The 20571-nt window shown below is 39.7% G+C and overlaps 2 protein-coding genes across 2 annotated transcripts; one reads left to right on the plus strand and one right to left on the minus strand.

Annotated features, from left to right (window-relative positions):
• Positions 1 to 570: 570 nt before the first annotated feature.
• On the plus strand, positions 571 to 10078 carry LOC122649566 (arogenate dehydratase 2-like). Its single transcript, XM_043842764.1, has 12 exons — positions 571 to 835; positions 926 to 993; positions 1107 to 1199; positions 2308 to 2508; positions 2600 to 2680; positions 3689 to 3784; positions 5392 to 5469; positions 5589 to 5678; positions 5788 to 5855; positions 6014 to 6095; positions 6176 to 6249; positions 9936 to 10078. Exons 1-11 carry the CDS (start codon positions 571 to 573, stop codon positions 6233 to 6235), a joined length of 1182 nt encoding a protein of 393 aa, XP_043698699.1. The 3' UTR covers positions 6236 to 6249; positions 9936 to 10078.
• Positions 10079 to 14759: 4681 nt separating this feature from the next.
• LOC122650137 lies at positions 14760 to 20263 on the minus strand. Its single transcript, XM_043843452.1, has 3 exons — positions 19002 to 20263; positions 14928 to 18722; positions 14760 to 14845 (listed from the first exon to the last, which is right to left on the minus strand). The coding sequence occupies exons 1-2, from the start codon at positions 20226 to 20228 to the stop codon at positions 14967 to 14969; spliced, it is 4983 nt and encodes a 1660-aa protein (XP_043699387.1). The 5' UTR covers positions 20229 to 20263; the 3' UTR covers positions 14760 to 14845; positions 14928 to 14966.
• Between the last annotated feature and the right edge of the window lie 308 nt (positions 20264 to 20571).

Genomic DNA, 20571 nt, shown 5'->3' on the forward strand with positions numbered 1-20571 from the left:
GGTTGAGTTATGCTTGAATTGGAAAGCTGGAATTCCAGAGTGGAGTGAGACCGTTGGAGAGTGTAATTCGGAGAAAATGTTTATCCGTTGCTTCCCACGTGCCTGATTAGGTGTGATGTGGGTGAAAGTCTCGGACCCTGTTGGTCCATGATAGACTCATGGTGCCTTACGTAAGCCGCAGGGTTATTCCCTTCTTTCTTAGTGTTATTCCAAGTTGACGAGTTACGCGCCCCCAACGCAAGGCGGGGTGCGTGTTCGCGATCGATGAGCTCGAGACCCGGACCTGGCTGACGACCACAATAGCTCGTTCTTATAGAGCCCGTTTCCATATCCCAACAAGTTGGATGGGCATCGTATTGCCGAAGATTCTAATCTAATGGTGTATGACTCGATACATTCTCCTTTCTCTCCTTTCTTTCTTGTTTCAGATATTCTTTCGTTTTCAATTCAAGCTGTCTTGCACATCAGTTCGCTTGCACCCCAAAAAAAAAACACATCAGGTTGCCTATGCCAGTAATCTGTTACAAACAAACACAACAAGGATTAGGGCTTGGAGTGGACAGGACAGCCATGGCGGCAACTTTGGGTCGAGCTCGGAATAGCTCGCTCTGCGAGCAGCAGGAATCCGTATTGAAAATATTTTCTAAAACGGATCAAAGTCTATATGGGAGAAAATTTATCAAAATCCCTTCGATAAGATCCCTGAAATGCTGCTCTCTGAAGGTATTTGCGTCGGATTCTATCCCTGAAGATAAGAAGAAGAAGGCTCAAGCGCTCGACTTTAAGTGTGTTATTGAAGATTCTCCTGCTTCCGAGGATTTGCAATCACTTCCAAGTAAGGAAAAATAATAATAATCTCTACTTTTGATCGGCATTCAGCCATCTTTCTTTCTTTATTCATTCATTTATTTTGAGTTTGTTTCAGGGCCTCTTTCTATCACCAATTTGCCGAATTTGCCTGACAATGGCTCGTGCCTTCGTGTTGCGTACCAGGTTTGGATTTACCATGGGAGGTTATTTGTTCATATAAATTCAGAATTCCGAGTTTTGATTTCATTGTTTATTTTATTTATTTTTTGGTCTGTTTCGATTGTTTCGGATTTCAGGGAGTTCAAGGTGCCTACAGTGAATCAGCGGCTGAAAAGGCGTACCCGAATTGCGAAGCTGTTGCTTGTGAGCAATTCGAAACTGCTTTCAATGTGATACCTCTTTTCCTTTACACGATCCTCTTTTGTCCTTTTAATATTGATTGTAGTTTTGTCTAAGCTACACTCTGCAACTAATATGTTATTTGGTAACAATATTTAAGACGAGCTTTGTAGGAGCATTGCCCATCAAATTGGACTTTGATTAAGATCCGTTTGGTTAGAAGTGAAATGAGCCAAAATAGCCAAATGTGAAGTAAAATTAACTACTTTATTTTCTTCCCCCTGCTTTACTTCCAAACTAACAATTCGTTTGATAAGTTTACCTTTTCATTTCACTTCACTTCTATCTGAAGAGTGTCTTAGGGACGCGAGAGCCGTCATATTTTTTACAGAGATTTTTTGGTGGTTATTTCATGCAACTATCTGAAGTCTGATCTGATTTGGATATTTGAATTCAAATCCTTTAATATTCAATTAACATTTAAATAATATATGTTTAACATTATTGTTAATGTAAGAAAGTAATACATGATTGTTTAATGAAAATTGTATAATGCATAGAAAGTATCATATATATTGTCATTAATAAATAATTATCTATAATATTATATTAAATTTTTAGGCTGGATATATTCACATCTAAATTTGTATCCAATTATCATCAGAGACAAAAAAAAGTATGCGGATTGGTATTTTATTTTTGATTGTGATGTCAATCCCCTATTTCTCTTAAAAGGATTCTTTCGAGAATCTTTAGGTGCCAAGTCGTAGAGTCTGTTGATGACCTATTACATTGTTCTTCTCCTTTTATCTCTTTTGGTTATTTTGTTTTTTGAATTTCCTTTATCCCATATCCCTAACTTTACCATTCATCAATGTGCCTCAAATCCTTCAAATCTTCAAAAGCTCATTCAGCTTTTTATTGATACTCACCCATGCTAATTGCTATTTTATCCTAATACTTAATCTTCGACTCTGGCCTGTTCAACGTATTGGATCAAAGAATAATTCTCCACATCTCACAATTATCAACCTCTATCTATAACCATCAATCCCCTACTAATACACTTTCAAACTTGGCCAGCCTATTAGGCCTTTGACATTGTTTTCCTATATGTATATTCTTTGAAGCACATCATTTGTATTTCTTTCCTTTCAGGCTGTTGAAAAGTGGCTTGTTGATAGAGCAGTTTTACCAATTGAGAATTCTCTTGGGGGGAGCATCCATCGAAATTATGATCTCTTACTAAGACACAGGTTACATATTGTTGGGGAAGTATACCTTACAATCCGACATTGTTTGCTCGCCAATTATGGTGTTAAATTGGAAGATCTAAAACGTGTGCTTAGCCATCCACAAGTATGTTATCCCATTATCTAAGTCATTTCTCTCTTTTAATTTTTATCTGAACTTCTTGTTAGGATATCTATTCGTGACCTTTACATCTCAGGCTCTTGCTCAATGTGAGAACACACTAACAAAGTTGGGAGTCATCAGAGAAGCTGTGGATGATACTGCTGGTGCTGCTCAGGTATGGTCATAAATTTGATATTTCTTCATTGGTTTGTTAATGGGACAGAGTTTGAAGGGACCTAATTCATGCCCCTTTTCCCCCATCCCACTTTTAAAAGACCTAGTGAAACAATTGAATACAACTGAATGGTTCAATTACAATCAGAGGGGCCATCAGTCCATGGCTCCAGTGGTAGCAACACTTCGGTTTGGCTGGTTTGAAAAACTGAACTATTATTCTGTGCATTTGGGGAGAAATTTCCATGCTAATTTGAGCAGCTCAGTAAGCTTCTTTGGAGACAACTCTGTGGTAGTCAGGTTTGGTCTGCTTGGTCTTCAAGTTTGTGAGCAAACATCAGACCCGAACTAAAAAAGATTTGGCAGGACCTTTAATTGCCTTCATATTGTATATGGAACGCATTCAAGAGGCAATTTAGAGTCAAAACTCAATGGTCTTATGAATGAGATCTTTTGGACAATCCATTTGGATGACCTTAGGCATCCGATATATTTTATTTGGGCTTTAAGTTTCTATCATGTCTGTGGACAGAGCCTTCTCTATACTACCGAACTTTTTTTCCACATGACATGATCAGATGGACCCAAATTACTCAAATGCCAAGTTCTAGCCCTAACAGAGTTTGGGCAAAATAGAGCTCTCCGGAACCAAGACTGAGAGAATAAACAGTAGTGGTGGAGTATCATTGGTGTGCATGGACATACATGGGAGAGTTGCACAGCCTATCCAGATCTTTCCTTGTCTATCAAACGGTTGGAATTACAGCATCATTTTACCACATGACAGAATTGAAGTCGACCGTGGAGACGAGCTTGTCTACATTGATTTTGTAGAGGCAAAATTGCCTATTTTTTTTGCTCTTTTGATGCTCAGCTTTAATGTAGAGTATTCTAAAGTATCAAATAATTATGTTCTTAGTCAAGAGTACTTTTGACCATAATCGTTTTGCTGAAAGGTTGAAATTAAGTTTTTTCTGTATCAATATTTACTTTTGTGCTCTTTCTGTAGAATATTTTTGCCAACAAATTCCAAGATGTGGGGGCAGTTGCTAGCTCTAAAGCTGCAAAGATCTACGGGTTGAATGTTCTTGCTCAAGATATTCAGGTACTTCTGCAGATAACAGAACCCTCACCCTAAATTAAGAGTTAAATGGATATAAATTTGCTAATAATGGCGAGAGACTAGGGTATCTGATGTACAAATATCGAGAAACATATCTGAGATATGTAACAAATAGAACTGATATAGGAGACAGAATCACAGAATAGAAAACTCAGGAAATCTGATTTATGATGTGACAGAAATCACCTAGGCAACAGTGCTCAGAAATTAGGCTGAGGATAAATTTGAAAGCTCCTCGACCTTGATTTGAATTCACTGAAACTCAGTTGATTTCCAGTAACGATCAGATCTGTCTAATAAAACGGGAATCTCAATTTTCTCTTTACTGAAATCAGGGTGCGATTGGAGCTGGTTAGATTTTGGTCATTTTTCTGTGAAACAGATTAATGGTAATAAGTAGGACTTTCAAACAGAGAATAAAGTACAGAGTCAATAGATCAGAATGCATGAAATTCAGAGAACAGAACTGGAACGGAAAAGCTAACAGAATAGGTTGATTCCGATCACAAACACAGTTACAGAATTGAGTTGAAAAACAGCGTATGTAATGCAATCAGAAAATCCAAATTAAGAATCTCAGATGCAAGTAGGCCCAATAATCAAATCTGTAATCAAATCTGAGATAAAGGAAGCAACTGCGTTGTCTAGGGAAGAAATAAGATTGATGGAAGGGGAGGAAAGAAAGATGAGATTGATCTTCTTGGGAGAAAGAAGAAATCAGATTTGGGACACCAATCCTGTATGCACTGCTCAACAGTATCAAAACTCTTTAAAAAAACTCATTCTTTACTCAAATCATCTCTAATTGATGGGGGGGGGGGGGAGGGAGGATGTATTACATATATATAGACCTTCTAAAATTCCTAATTTTACTCATAAAAGGACTCCTAATCACTCTAATACACTCAATAAAGTAAATAAACTCAAAACAAAATTATATCTATCTATTAAGTATCCTAATCAAACTCAAACACTCAATTTAACTACTAATCCCGTGTACTAACATTAATAAACCCAAAATTAAGAAGCCTAAGGTCTATAGAACCCAATCATAGGCCACAATAAAGTCTTCTAAGGCCCAATTGACCCAATTGGAGAATCTTAACTGCATCAGTATGACAAGTATCAACTAGCAGTTCAGTATAAGAGGAAAGAAAAGAGTTCTCTGACCTAATTTAACTTGTGAATGCAGAAATGAATTGAATTGAAAGAAGTTAGAAAAGAAGATAGATTTGCAGGGAATCCACCTCTAGAGACCTAACGAATCCATGATAGGGAAATCCAATCTTGCATACCATGAATCCACATGACTCAGAAGAAGATAAAACTTCATAACTTTATCCACAAAATTCATGTCCCTTTGGTCTGCTTATAAACTAATATAATTACTAAAGTTAGAATCTTAGTTGGGATAGGAAAGCCCTATCCAACTGCAATTCATAAGAAAAGCTTAAAAAGAAAATTCCTAACACGCTTCTAAACAAAAAACTAGAAACTGAAATACTAGGAAACTAAAATAGAAACTATCACCAGTACTCCTAAAACTTCTTGTTGTCATCTTATCTCATTCCATTATATCTTTTATGTAGGATTACGCTGACAATGTTACACGGTTTTTGATGCTTGCAAGAGAGCCCATTGTTCCAAGCACTGACAGGCCATTCAAGGTAAGAGAGAGAGAGAGAGAGAGAGAGAGAGAGAGAGGACATTTCCCTTTGTTTAGTTTTGATCCATTGATCTGATTTCCTTAACTTAGTTTGATGAGGGATGCTATTGAATCTCTCAGACAAGTATAGTTTTCTCTATCAAGGAGGGGCCTGGTATTCTTGCCAATGCGCTCGCTGTTTTTTCAATGAGGAATATCAACCTCACAAAGGTACTCTCTTTGTTCTTGAATTGGCTTTCTTCCCCATTTTCTTGGGAGTGGGTATATGGATCACATATTTCTTTTAATAGTTCTTATCTATTGTTTTCCTTTTTACCAGATTGAGAGCCGCCCCTTGCGTAAACAGCCCTTGCGTGTATCTAATGGCAGCGTCAATGGATGTACAACGTGATTACTGAGACCCTGCAACTTCCATTGTTTTTCCAAATGCATAAATACCATTTTTGCTTTGAACACAAAGATTTGGAGAATAAGTATCTATCCAAAGCAAATAGATAGAACTCCTAGAAAAACTAGTCTTGATAAAAATTTTGTTTGTCATACAGATACTTTGACTGTCTTTTCTATTTGGATTTTGAAGCATCAATGGCTGACCAAAGGTCTCAAAATGCCCTTAGGCATCTAGAGGTATATTTTTAGTTATTGCATTTGAGATACATGAATATTGATTTTGATTAGAAGCATCTAAAGTCTTGCTTCCTTGTCAGGAGTTTGCTACATTTCTACGAGTACTGGGGAGCTACCCAGCTGATGCTAGCTTGACATGAATGCCCTTAATTCTGTAAGAGTCTCCACTGTAGACACTAATTTCAGATATTGGGCAGATTTTTTTAACTGTGCAATTCCAATGAAAACAACAAGAAGTCAGCCTTATCCCAACTAAATGGGGTTGTCTACACGGATCCTTGCAAAGATAAAATATTAATAATAATGGTAAAAAGAAAAAGAACACAACAACTCAGCATTATCCCAACTACATGGATCCTTTCCCTCCAATCAGCTCTATTCGAGGTCATACTTGAAACAAGGCCTAAATTATGCATGTCTTTCCTCACAACTTCTCCTAGGGTAATGTAGCCTAGGTGAAATAAGTCTCACTTAGGACCAGGTTCTGTCTTAGGGTTGGCCGAATGGACAGATTAGGGTTACTAGGGCAGAAGTTAGGGTTAGGAATGGGAGATTGAGTTAGGGTTTATTGGATAATGGTCTGCAGGTTTAGGGTTGTTGGGTGTAATGGAGAAGAGAGGAAATTAGGGTTTAGTTGTTGAGATGAAGGCTGCAGGTTAGGTCGAGTGGAAGGTCTGCTGTGAGGGATTTGTGGTTAGAAGTTTAATGAAAACTGATGGTCAGATCTGTAGTTACGAAGGAATCCTAGTTAAAATAGGAGTTGCAGATTTAATGGGGTTGAGGGTTATGGAAATTGATAGAGGATGTAGGGATGGGTTAGGGAATAAGAAGGAACCAATTAATTGCAGAATTCTGTAACAGCTTACTTGTAATAGAAGAACTTCAATGGCAGCAACTCGAAGAGCTTGATTGAAGAAGAAGAAGAACCTCCCGATCTGTGAGATGCAAGGAGTCGCTGGATTTCTCCAACCCTAGCCCTTGATATAACTCACAAGGGGTCTTGATATGACACACAAGACAGAGAAGCAGCAGCAAGAAAAAACAAATTTTCAAACATAATAGGTGGGGGAGCCTCCCACGAAATATCTATTTATAATAAAAGGGGGGGGGGGGGGCCAAAAGGCCTTACAAATAATCAATCTAAAAGCAAATCCTAGTCAGATTAGGAGTGGGAATTCCTAATCTGAATCCTAATCACAAACATAAAACATAATAGACTTATACTCTAAATAGGAGTATAAGCTTAAACAAATAAAATAAAAAAAACATCTATCCCTCTAAAATCGTGGAGGGAGAACTTAAGAAAATAAATATAAAAAGACTGTTTTAACCCTATCATAAGAAAAGTAAAAAGGCTCCAACGAAAATCAAAGAACAGCCAATTAAATCATGGTTTCGGCTTCTGCATCATAGGGTTATTTTAGGCCTGTCCCTAGCGCTTTTAGTTCCTTCAATCTGAATCAAATCACTCCTCCGTGCTGGTGCATCCCAAGGCTTCTGTTGAACATGGACATGCCACCTCAAATGACTTTCTCGGAGCTACTCCCAAATCAACTCTAATATGATCATTCCTTACTTTATCCTTCCTAGTTTTTCCACTCATCCATCTCAACATCCTCATCTCCACTACGCTGAGTTTATCTATATGATGTTTCTTAAAGGAATGCGTCAATTACACAACACTCCGGACGCATCTCTCCACTTCATCCATCCTACTTTAATTCTCTGTGAGACATCATCCTCTATATCACGTTCTTTATTTATGGTTGACCCAAATATCTAAATATTCACTTTGTGGTATCTCTCTCTCGTCAATTTTCACCATTGTGTTATCTGTCTTAGTGTAACTAATGTTACATACCATATACTCCATCTTTGTTCTACTTATCTTAAAATCTCTTGATTCCAAGGTTGATCTCCATAATTCCTCTTTGCAGTAATCCATGCTTTTGTCTCATCCAATCAAGGCCTGATGCAGATAAATTAGATTAAATGAGCTTATTTTAGTGGAAATAAGCCTTGGGGCGGGTTACATATATATTGGCCCTTTTGGTCCAAATTTTTTTTTCCTTGTAATTGGCCACCTTAAAAAAGGGCATACCTAGTGCACGAGGCTCCCGCAACTGCGGGGTTTGGGGAGGGTCTTATGTACGCAGCCTTACCCCGGCTTCGCGGAGAGGATGTTTCCTGATTTGAACCCACGACCACTAGGTCGCACTGGAGCAACCTTACCGTTGCCCCGAGGCCCACCCTCTCATAGTAGGCCACTTTCATGGACCTAAAATATGGGTAGAAGGTAGAAATTCGGTATTTACTTTATTAATTAGTCTACTTTTTTTCCTTTTTTTTTTTTATTGTGGTGATGATGGCGGGGCGGTGCCTGCAAATTTTCTTCGTTGGCAGCAAATGTTGTGGCTGCCACTGCTACTGCTTCTTCAATGTTCTTTATTCTTCCTCCTCCCGCTCCTTCCATCTTCTTCTTCTTCTTCTACTTATTACGTTGCTGCTACTGCTGCTATGGCGCTGGTGGTGGCAGCAGCAGTGTTTCTATTGTTGTTTCCTCCTTATCGGGGTTGGGTGGGGAGTTGAGTCGTAGGGGTGAGCTGTGAGCATGTGCTGCCGACACCAAAGCACCGTGGACAATAAGGCAACAGCTTGCCTTGGCCCAGATTTTCTGCCTGGATGCCTAAGCGGTGCTTAGGCGACCTTTGACAGCTAGGGTTAAGACTACCTCCAAGCCATTGGTTGGAGGAGTTTTATGCTGAGTTTGAATTTTTTTTTCCTAGACTTATATAAGGTTGTAAGGGGCTTAAGCCCTGCACACGAATTTGATGAATGGAATTGCTTTCAGCCCTTTAGTCCTGTGAGATTCAGAGCACCTATTTGTTGTGAAATACAGTGAAGGCTTGATGGGATTTCAAGCTTGGGTTTGGTGGGATTCTTGATTGATATCCTCCATTCTCTTTTTAATTCTTCTTCTCCATCAGTCATACAGATCAGATTTATCTTGTGCATCTCTAGTTCTTTCTATTCTGATTCTGATCCTGTTTTTGCTATTTTTCTGTCACATTTCAGTTAATCTGATTTCACGCTTCATTTTAGTTTCAGTTCAGTTTCAAAAGCCCTAAAAAGCCTATCATATCTAGAGTCCTAGTTTGTTTCTACTTAAAAATCTCTTATTTCTGATTTCAGTTAAGGATTCTGTTTACTGTTTAATCAACACATCGGTCCATTAACTGATTCTGTTTTGAGCTCCCTAAGTCCTGATATTGAATTCTGGTTTCCTATCTCAAGAGGGAATCTCTTGCATCTTAAAATCTGGTTGTCGGATTGCTTCCTAATTTTGATGGTTTATTCCCTACAGCCAATAGAGCATTCGATCAGAATTATAGCAAGATCAGACATTTCTTTCTGATATTTGTTTCTTTTGAATTCTGGTTTGTTTCCTTTTCCTGCTATTCTGGAAAAACTCTTGGTTTTCTAAACCCTAGTGGTTAGAATCCGCTTTAATGCCTCCTTCCACTACTTGTTTTTTCTTTGATGGAACACTTCTTGGTTTATTCCATGCTGTTGGTTTTGATTTGGCTAAGTATGTTAAAATTGGGTGCTTACACGTATCCAGCCTCATTCAGACCAAAACATTGAGTTGAGCCATTGGCAGAACCTCCAGGTTGGTATCTTTTTTTCTTTTTTTTTTTGGAGAACAATATTCAGAAATGAAACTACATGTGGTCAAATGGAAGCTGAATAATTTATGGTAAAGAATTGTTTCAGTCTTCATCTCTTCAAGACCTTCAAGTTTTGTTCCTAACATTCTTATCTTCTCATTGCTGAATACAGATTCTGTAGAGGGGTGACCGTCTGACAATACAATTAAAAACCAATGACTGCACTGAAGTTTCTTAATGGCAATTCAGATTTTTTCCAGGTACTTTGGATCAACCCAAGAGGTTGGATATGAGAATCAACCCCTATTTCTTTTTCTATTCAAGCACCCCTCCCCCGCCTCTAACACACACACACACACACACACAAATGGGAGATGGGATATACGTGATGGTGTTAGTACCAAGTTTTCTCACAAGTACAGGTATATACATGAATATGAGTAAACAATTTATCTGATGTAACACATGCTAAGATCAAAGGCCGAGTGCAATTCTTGATGGATTAAGTATAATAGTGATTCATATTTGAATTTTCTGAAATCTTGAGCAACCAAATAAAGAGGACAACCTTCATTTGAGGATTGCCCTCAACACCCTGCTTAAGGATCAGGGCAACCCTTTTGAAGCCCTACATCCCTAGGACTGCCCCGATCCTTCAAACAGGGAGCGGAAGGGGTGTTCAAGGGTTGAGGTTAACATCTTTAGCATTTCTTTTCTCGCCCATAAACATCTGAGGTTTTATTTTGGAAAAGAGAACGAAATGAACAGAACGTGGGAGATTGAAATTCACAAAGGTCTAAGGTATTACAATACTTCATGAAATTTTGATGTGATTATAAGGAAAGATTTTAACTCTTCAATAGTAAATCTTAAGAATGTTAGAATTTGATGAAACCTGAAAGAATTGGTTAGAAAGGAAGATTACAAAGGGTTATTGGATCCAAGGTTGCACAATTAAGACTAAGGTTTCTTTTCTACATATACCAATCAACTAGGTATAACGTTAGTATATAGCACTCCATGGAGTGATATGAGCAAAGCCAAAATCTAAGTTCATAATCATTTTTGTAAAATCTTGAATCAAGATCTCAAACATGAGTATAAACTCAAGCAAGAACTTTTAAAGTTAACCATAGGCCAGGAATTAGATAGGAATTTTGAAGAACCGATGAATATTCACAGATATTTCTTTTTCTGGGATAAGAAATAGCAGATTTACCCTCCTCTCCCCCCTTCCCCTTCTCCCCGGACCAGGATACTCTGCCGTACAGAGGATTTTTATTCCGTCTCCATTAAAATTTTTTGTTTTTTTAAGTTTTGCCTTTTGAGAAAAGTTATCTAGATAAATTTGGGATAGACCCTAATGTCTGCTTCCCACATAACAAGTTTGAGTCCAAATAATTAAATGATCAAATAAAACTTTGAAAATCTAGGGAGACAACTTAAAAGATGGATGCATGGACACAAATGAGTGGATAAGAAATACGACTTAATACATTATAGGAAAAAAAAAATGCTGCATTGTAGTGTGGTTCCTATGCCCAGACACAAGAATGCACGAATTTACTGTTCCATCCCCTATGAAATAGAAAAATCCATCCATGTTGATGCTATTTTGTGTACCCTCATTAGCCTCCGTGCTAATGCAAGCACTACACGAACAGACATTGATCTCTTTACCATTCGTTTTATATGCTTGCTAGTAGTGACTGTCCAGTGGCATTTTACTGTAATCCTTATGAGAAACCTTATGCCAAAGCTTGAGCGTTGATCAAGATTTGCAATATCAAACTCCCAAGTCTCAAGTGTGGTGCACCTTAAAAGTGCCTTTGACGACTGCACTTGGGAGGATAAAAATCCAAAGTCTCAAATGCAGAATGCACTGGCAATGCACCGCACTTGAGAGAAGGATAAAAATTCATGATAACCTTAGATTTGTGGGTGAAAGGAAAACTTTTGCCAGATTTCGAACGTCAGACTCCAAAGAACGTGTGTGCAATGGATTTCGTGACATTGGCAAAAGTGCAAAACCCCATTGGGAATGTCTGACTCATCTCATCTTTTGAAACTAATTCTCCATCTAATGGTTTTCATACTAAAGTTAGTTACTAGTGTCTTCATTTCACACACACTGAAACCTACAAGGAAAATTATTTTTTGATTTTTTTTAAGAAGGGCCTAGGGGTAGGGTTTTTGAAATCGATATTGTATCGGCAATATCGGTCGACACCAATACCTGGCCTATGCTGAATCAGTTACACGATACTTACTGAGGGTAAAATAGTCAAAAAATGATATCAATTGGGCACCAAATGTAACCCTACACAAACCTTAACGAATCTACTAAATGCTCCCATGTTAGTCGTAGCATGAACTAATAATTTTTTAAGTGATTACTATTGTCCTTATGACAAAGAGATGAGGAAGTTAACTATGTACGCAACCCTCTCTTTGTGACCCCATTGTGAGGAGTCCGGCACATGTCCTCGTACAAGGACGGTCCTTGGGACCTGAGCACCACCCACATGGAATCCACGCTGCTGGGCCACCATAATTAGATGTTAGCCGATTGATAACCAAGGCCTCATCACCCTCAATAATCAACTCATCCCAACTGAATCATAATGTCACCCTAACGCTCTCTAAAAGCTCCACCCTTACCTGCTGGACCTGGACTTCTCCTTTAAGCTAATAGGAAAGTTCAGCAAAATTCCATGAAAGGAAACAAATAGTCACAAGCAAACAAATTGCAACATCAATTTTCCCCTCATCAAAGGAAGTTGAATGCCCAAAAAAATAAAAAATAAATAATCCAGGATTTCTTAAGAGGGCTTCCATTTACGATAGAAGAGGGCCAAAGAGGGGGGCCTAACTGCCATATCAGAGAGAACAAGGAGAAAGAGTAGACAAACAGATTCCCCAATTGCCTTGCATATCAAACACAATGAAGAAAATAAAGCTTGTTCTCACCCTCCACTGGAAACCACCACGTGTTCACATTTCCATGGCTAACCTCCCAAGCTAAAGCCCATCACAACTTACAAGCATAATTATTTATATATTTAAAAAATAAATAAATAACCCACTTATAAAGCATAATTTGCAAGGGGATCCAGTTCATTAAAAGAGAAGAATACATTGGCAAGGGCGATTCGTAAAGTTGGTGACCTCTTTGCATTCGGAAATCTCTCCCTCCTAAACCCAAAATTCGAAATCAAACTATCCACTAATATCCAGAAGATTTTCACGAAATTCCATTTCTCTTGGGGGTTCAAACCCCCAAATCCTTTACATTTCTTACAAATTCACAAGACGTGCTCCATTTCACCATTGTCGCAAAAAAGGCCACACTGCAAATGCTCAACATGAAACATATCCCTTCATGGGATTCATGTCAACATTTCACATTTGACAGTATTATGTCATGGGTTCTAATGACTCTAATTTCTTATGTATTATTACTCAAATCACTACAAATACCACATCTAACACTAAAAACATTATTCAGGAATGTTATTTTACTACTTTAATTTTTCACACAGAGAACGGGGTGAACCAGTTTGCCACTAATCATGAATCAGTAGCACCGACCAAAACATTTACAGGGTCAGAGATTCATGAGTATTCCAGACACTGCAACTGCCATAAAAATTCATTAGCTCCAGAACAAAGGAAAGTACCCACACAATTTAAATACTTCAAACACTGTCAGAAGTATCAGATTATATCAAATAGAAAAGAATATAAATAAAAAGGAGACCATGAAAGAGTTGAAACGCATGTTAAATGAATAAATTTCCAACCTTTCTGATGCCATTTGGTTGAGATTAAGAATATCAACTAAAGGATAAAAGCACAGCTTTTCTATATAGACACCAGCATTGGACACATATATGATAGCCAGAAATAGAGAAGAAAAATCTAAGCCTACTAAGAACCTTGGGGTCTGAATTCCATAAAAACAGATCTACATGCAAGATCGAGAATATCCATTTTACATTAATCTCAATGAAGCCAACAAGCAGCCTCAAAACCAAGAGCATGCTGAAAACAAGTATTTTGCCTGAAATACAAAGCAGAAATAACCCATGTGGAAAAAATTCTCGGATACAAAGATTAACATAACAGTGAGTTACCATCTTCAGCAGCCCTCATTTCACCACCCTCAGTGGACCTCCAACATTTTACGTGCCATCTACCACCACCATTCGAGTCTCTTAACACACCTGGAAACATAAACCAGAACATAAATAAATCTAACAGTCAAAAAGAGGAGGGTCTCAGATACAAAGATTATCATAACAGTAAGTTACCACCTTCAGCAGCCCTCATTTCACCACCCTCAGTGGACCTCCAACATTTTACGTGGCATCTACCACCACCATTCGAGTCTCTTAACACACCTGGAAACAAACCAGAACATGAATAAATGTAACAGTCAAAAGGAGGAGAAACAAAATGAACGTTATGTCAGATAAACCAACAGGATGATATACCAAGGACATGAGTCATAAGGCTCACATGCAATGGCATGACAACTGTCCATAAGTCCCCTCAATGGATCACCTAGGCAAGCACCAGGAAAACCAAACTTCCCCAACCATTCAATTTGTAAACTTTGTTGAGTTGCACCATCTTTTCGCAGAAAACTAGAAGGAAAGCAATTGAGGTTAAGTTTGTCCTATCAGAATCCTCAGCGACCTCATCGAATGGTGAATCTGACCCCCTGGCATTGAACCAAATTTACTTAATGGGCCAGAACATGCAACTTATATGAAAAGGGTGGGGGGCCAACACTTCTAGACACCAACATCAGAAAAAAAGTTGAGGGGGGAATTTTTTTTAAAAAAAAAAACTAAATAAAGATAAAAGAAAAAAATAAAACAAAAGAGGGTGTACCCTTTCAGATCGACTCCTAATGAACTGATCCATCAGCCTTTGCTTGCCATCCAGAGCAAAATATAACAGGATGGTTCAAATGTCAGATTAGATGAACCCTAAGTAGGAAGCACTGAGAGGTGGGTCCCACCTTGCAGGACAAGTCTGCTGCCATGCAGTCGGTAAGCCCCTGTTATGATCAACCTGAAGATGACCATAGATTACCTCAAAGAAATAAGGTTCCTCAGCATTGCTGTGACAGATATGATGCATGATGTGAAAATACCTGAATCATTCAAGCAACAGCTTTTCTGCAAGAGAAAAATCAAGATGTGTTGCCTCCTGCAGGTGCTATATCTTCCATGTCACGGGGTCCCATATCTACTACCTGTTGTGGTGCCGCATATTCTCTGTATTGTGGTTCCATATCTTCTGAGCCTTGTTGTGCCATATCTTCCATACCTTGTGGTGCCACATCTTTTATTTGTTCTGGTTCCATATCTTCAGTGCATTCTATTACCATATCTTCTGTGTGTTGTAGTGTCATATCTTCTGCGCCTTGTGGTAGCATATCTCCCATCTGTTGTGGTGCCATATCTTTTATGTCTTGAGGTGCCACATCTTCTATGTGATGTACCATATCTTCTGTGTCTTGTGGTGCCATATCTTTCATACCCAGTGGTGCCATATCTTCCATACCCAGTGGTGCTACATCTTCTATGCCTTCTGGTGCCATATCTTCTGTGCCTTCTGGTGCCATATCTTCTATGTGCCGTGGTGCCATATCTTCTGTGCTTTGTGGTGGCATATCTTGCATCTGTTGTGGTGCCATATCTTCTATGTCTTGTGGTGCCACGTCTTCTATGTGCTGTGCCATATCTTCTGTGCCTTGTGGTGTCACATCTTCCATACCCAGTGGTGCCATATCTTCTATGCTTTCTGGTGCCACATCTTCTGTGCCTTGAGGTGGCATATCTTCTATGTCTTGTGGTGCCACATCTTCTATGTGCTGCGCCATATCTTCTGTGCCTTCTGGAGCCATATCTTCCATGCCTTGTGGTGACATATGTTCTAATTCCTGTGGTACCATATCTTTTGTGCCTTGAAGTGCAGCCAAGGATGGAAATTTTGTTGCTGTTGATGGCAAATACATCAGGCTGTAGCTGACAAGCATTGATCCAAAAATGTTGAATTTCCCTGCACTACTGAGAGCAATCTCTGCATCAGTATGTCTCTTGAAGACCACTCTAGCACAGTTACTTGTCTTTAGAACTTCTGTTTCTGATTCTTTCAATGGCCCAAAGTGTCTAAATAGTCTATTCAGATTTTTTTCTGAAGGAATACAATCTGTATCAGACTCAGAGAAGCTTAATATTAGTGCTGCTGGTGAGTTGTAATCCTTGGAATTTGCACCCACACTGCCCACTGGAATTTCAACTGGCCGTTCATCAGGTTTTTCAACAGGCTGTTCAGCATTGTAATCAGGATTTTGCTGCACAACGTAAAATTCAGGACTCCACTGATGAGAATGATGAGAATTGTCAGCTCCATTGGTCAGCATAAACATTTTTTTCCTAGGCCTTCCTCTTTTCTTCCGGCTTTTGTCCAATGGTTCTTCTTCTGTACTGATTTGGACAATCCTGTCAGTCCAGTAAGAATCTTGCATATCCTCAAAAGTATATGATTCGGTGGAGTCGATGTTAGGGTTGGGTGATCTTTTCTTCTTACCACCCACTCTCTCTGAAGACATTTTGTGCTTCCAAGAACTTTTACGATCAAGGCAAACAGAATTCCTGAATTCAGAGAAGAAACTAATTATGGTAGTCAGAAAACTGTATCCTTTCATTGGATCTCGTGCAGCCAAGCAAAGTTGTGACAGCATTTCATCAGGCGAGGAGTGCTCTGTTGGAATGCCTATCTTTTTCCTTTGTTCGGGAGTTCTTAGAGAAACATCACCACCAACCCAAGTAGACCTTTCACTGCTACGATCCACCTTAGCTGCACCTTTACGGAGCCTTTCACTGCTACATTTGAGGATTGGAGGAGATCCAGTGAGTAGACTCGCAACTCTACAGATGGATTCACCGACTTTAAAAGATCGCTTGGGCTGAGCAGAATCAGCATCAGCAGCTCCTGATAATGAACTATTTCTTTTCCTATTTTGAATCACAGGGTCAGCAAAAGAATCACCCAGCTTACGTTTCTTTCCAGATGATGATGAAACTGGCTTACTGGCAGCACCTTCAATAGACTCATTCTCATCATCAGTTGAGAAAACTTTCTTCCCAGCCATCAACTCTGATAAACTTCTTTCTTTTTTCCTAGGATGTACACCATTCACTGAGGCATCTTTACGCTTACGAGAAGAGCCGTCTCGACTCTTCAATTTACCTTTCCCAGGGAGTACCCGATCATCATTCTCAGATATAGCTGCCGTATCATGAACAGTTTCTTTTGAAAGCTGTCTTTCCACCAACATTGAACTGTCGGTTTCATTCTCCACCAAACCACCACACAACTGGAGTTTAGGCAAACAAGGGTATCCCTTTGAACGACATAAGGCCAATAATTGAGCCTGAGCTATGACAAGCTCCAGCCTATCAACTCCACCAAATGGAGACGATGCTAATGCTCTGATATATTCAACAAGCATCTCAGGTTTGAAAGAACTCAAACTGAGGGGTTTATCAGTGCCTTCTCTCCTACTTGATTCTTTCCGGATCCCAGTGTTCTCAATCATTTGGGATCCAATCTTTGAATAGACTTCTTCTGAAGTGCAAGAACAGGCCAGGCCAAGCTCTACTCGTCTAGCAATTTCATCCAATGCACCATTAACTGCTTTACGAAATGACTCCGAATTGCTCTGCTTCTCCATCTGTGAAAAATGAGTCCTAAAGGGCTTTAGCAGTGATGCTTCATTCCAAGCAAATGTTCGATCCCCAAAATATGCAACCAAAAGGCTGTCCTTCTTTCGATATTTCATTGCCTGATCTGATGCATCTGAAGGATCAAATATTTGTCCAGGCCACCAGGGATGACTCTTCACCTTACCCCAGACTAAATCAGAAACTGAAAACACACCTTCTTTTTCTGCATCCAGGCCATAAAAAACCTGGTTATCACTTACAGATGCAGTTCCAGAGCCTGAAGTAGTTGTAACCTCTTCTGAAGTTTCTATCTTCTGGTTTACACGTGAATCAACCCCACCGGCATCTTTTGTTACATTCTCATCTAAGCAGTCTGATGCAAAAGATTTAGCATCATCTTCTCTCTCTGTAACCTCGGCTCCATCTTCCTTCAGAACCTCTTCTACTTTCTTCTGTTGTCCATCGCTGCCTAGATGAGTGACATCATCTCCCATCTCTTTAGTCTCACTTCCTTCAACTTCCTTCAGAGAATCATTAAGGATGACCTCGTTCCCGTCCTTCATGTCCATTTCATCATCATTCCGGAAAACCTCATCAACAGGCTTCAGGTTTCCATCTGTGCCCAGACAGGTAACATCATCCCCCACCTCCCTAACCTCAGTTCTTTCATCTTCCCCAACAACCTTATCAGCAGTCTTTTGGTTTTCATCTCTGCCCAGATGTGTGACATCACCTGCCATCTCCTTAACCCCAGTTCCTTCACCTTCTTTAAAAACATTGTCAGCAATATTCCTGTTACCATCTAGCATCTCTTTAACCCCACTTCCTTCCTCCTTGAAAACCTCACCAACGGTATCCTGGATTTCATCTTTCTCTGGATTAGTAACATCGTCTCCCATCTCTTTAACATCAGTCTCTCCATCTTCCTTGAAAACCTCACGAAAATTCTTCTGCTTTCCATCTGTGCCAGGATGAGTAGCATGGCCCCCACTCTCTTCAACCTTGGTTCGTTCATCTTCATTCAAAACCTCCTCCACAATCTTATTATTCACATCTGTGCCAAGATGAGTAGCATGTTCCCCACTCTCTTCAACCTCGGTTCGTTCATCTTCATTCAAAACCTCCTCCACAATCTTATTATTCACATCTGTGCCAGGATGAGTAGCATGGGCCCCACTCTCTTCAACCTTGGTTCGTTCATCTTCATTCAAAACCTCCTCCACAATCTTATTATTCACATGTGTGCCAGGATGAGTAGCACGGGCCCCACTCTCATCAACCTCAGTTCGTTCTTCTTCATTCAAAACCTCCTCCATAATCTTATTATTCACATCTGTGCCAGGCTGAGTAGCATGTTCCCCACTCTCTTCAACCTCAGTTCGTTCATCTTCATTCAAAACCTCCTCCACAATCTTATTATTCACATCTGTGCCAGGATGAGTAGCATGGGCCCCACTCTCATCAACCTCAGTTTGTTCATCTTCATTTAAAACCCCCTCTACAATCTTATTATTCACATCTGTGCCAGGATGATTATCCAAATTTTCAACTAAACTACACACATCAGAGTCAATGGAAATTGGCTGAGATTGAGATTCAAATTGACTCTCATCCAGCTTGTGACACCCACCCACTGCAACTGTTTCAACTTCAACCTCCATCGATTGGTTCTCCACCAAAGGAGAAGAGATCAGCTGAGGAGAAGGCAAGCCCATACTTTGGTCCTCCTGATTAGAACTGCAAACACCTGCAATTTGAACATCTGCATCCTGACTCTGGTCCGGCAGAGGACCTAATGATCCAGTAACTTGAGTATAATTAACCCGCACCACCGTAGACGGCAAAGCACAAGAAACTGAAGGTTTTGGTTCATCAATATCCTCAGCAATTACCTGGTCAGGAAGTGTTTCAGCTACTAGGGGAACTAGCTCTTCTTTCCCATATTCAGGAGGACCTACGTCACTATCATCTGCACTTAAAGTGGTATCATGTTCGCCATTTGAAAGAGAACAAACACCCACAGAAGGATCCGAATCCCTAAAATCATTATCTTCGTTGCTTCTCTCCACCCCCTCAACCTCCAACCCTTGATCTTTCTCTGGAAAAGATGGTTTCTCATCCAAATGCATCGGCTCCAGTACATCGCCTTTGGGATTTGAAACCTCAGAATTTTCCAATTCAACAGTTCTCTCTCCGGAAGCAAAGTGGATTTCCTCAACAGTAAACTCGGTGATCGTCATAGAACTCTCCGCTTCTGTAACTTCACCCCTATCTTTAAATTCTTGAGCATCAGAAGCAAAAACTTTTAGCGTTAGCGTCACGTCAGGTTCACAACTTAATTTGCCATCAGCAGCCGCATCTACAGATTCCTTGGTGTCTCTCTCTGAATCCTCCTTGATCAAAAGAACTTCAGCAGCATCTTCTTCTTCTCGTTCTTCCATCGAACTACCTTCGATCCCACGAGCACCCTCCTGAGCAAATGTTTCGAGCAGATTCTGTCCTTCAACAGATACCCTAGACTCGGAGGTTTCTCCTTCAGGGTTAAAACCCTGACCGATGGTTTCCTGCTCTGCTAGGGTTTCAGTTACAGACAAACTGAGGGTTACCTTAGTTGATTCTGTAACCCTAACCACGGAAACAACCTCATCGCCGAGAGGAACGGCTTCCGAGTTCAAGTCGAGGCCCTCGGAGGAAGCCTCATTTGTTGAGCCAGAGAACATGGTAAAACCCTAAAAGAAAGAAAAGAAAAAGAAAAAAAAAAGCAACAAAGAAAACATTTCCGTTTCACCTTCACAATCTCAAACTATGCTCTAATCAGAGAACTTCATGAGATAGAAACCCTAGATTCTTAGAGATAAGAAGAGGAAGAAAGTACCTGGTTGCAACGCTGTGCTTCCCAGAGTGGTCGACTCCTGAACGTGAAAGAAATCTCGAAGGTTTTTGAAGAGCGAGGGAAACAGAGAGAGAGAGAAAGAAAGACAAAGACAGAGGGGTCCAGAAGTTTTAAGGCAGTTTTTAAACCTAAAATTTTAGGTAGTTAAAAGGTCAAATTTTTATTTTTTT

The sequence above is a fragment of the Telopea speciosissima genome, chromosome 2, assembly GCF_018873765.1.
Source record: "Telopea speciosissima isolate NSW1024214 ecotype Mountain lineage chromosome 2, Tspe_v1, whole genome shotgun sequence".
NCBI classification, from domain to species: Eukaryota; Viridiplantae; Streptophyta; class Magnoliopsida; order Proteales; family Proteaceae; genus Telopea; species Telopea speciosissima.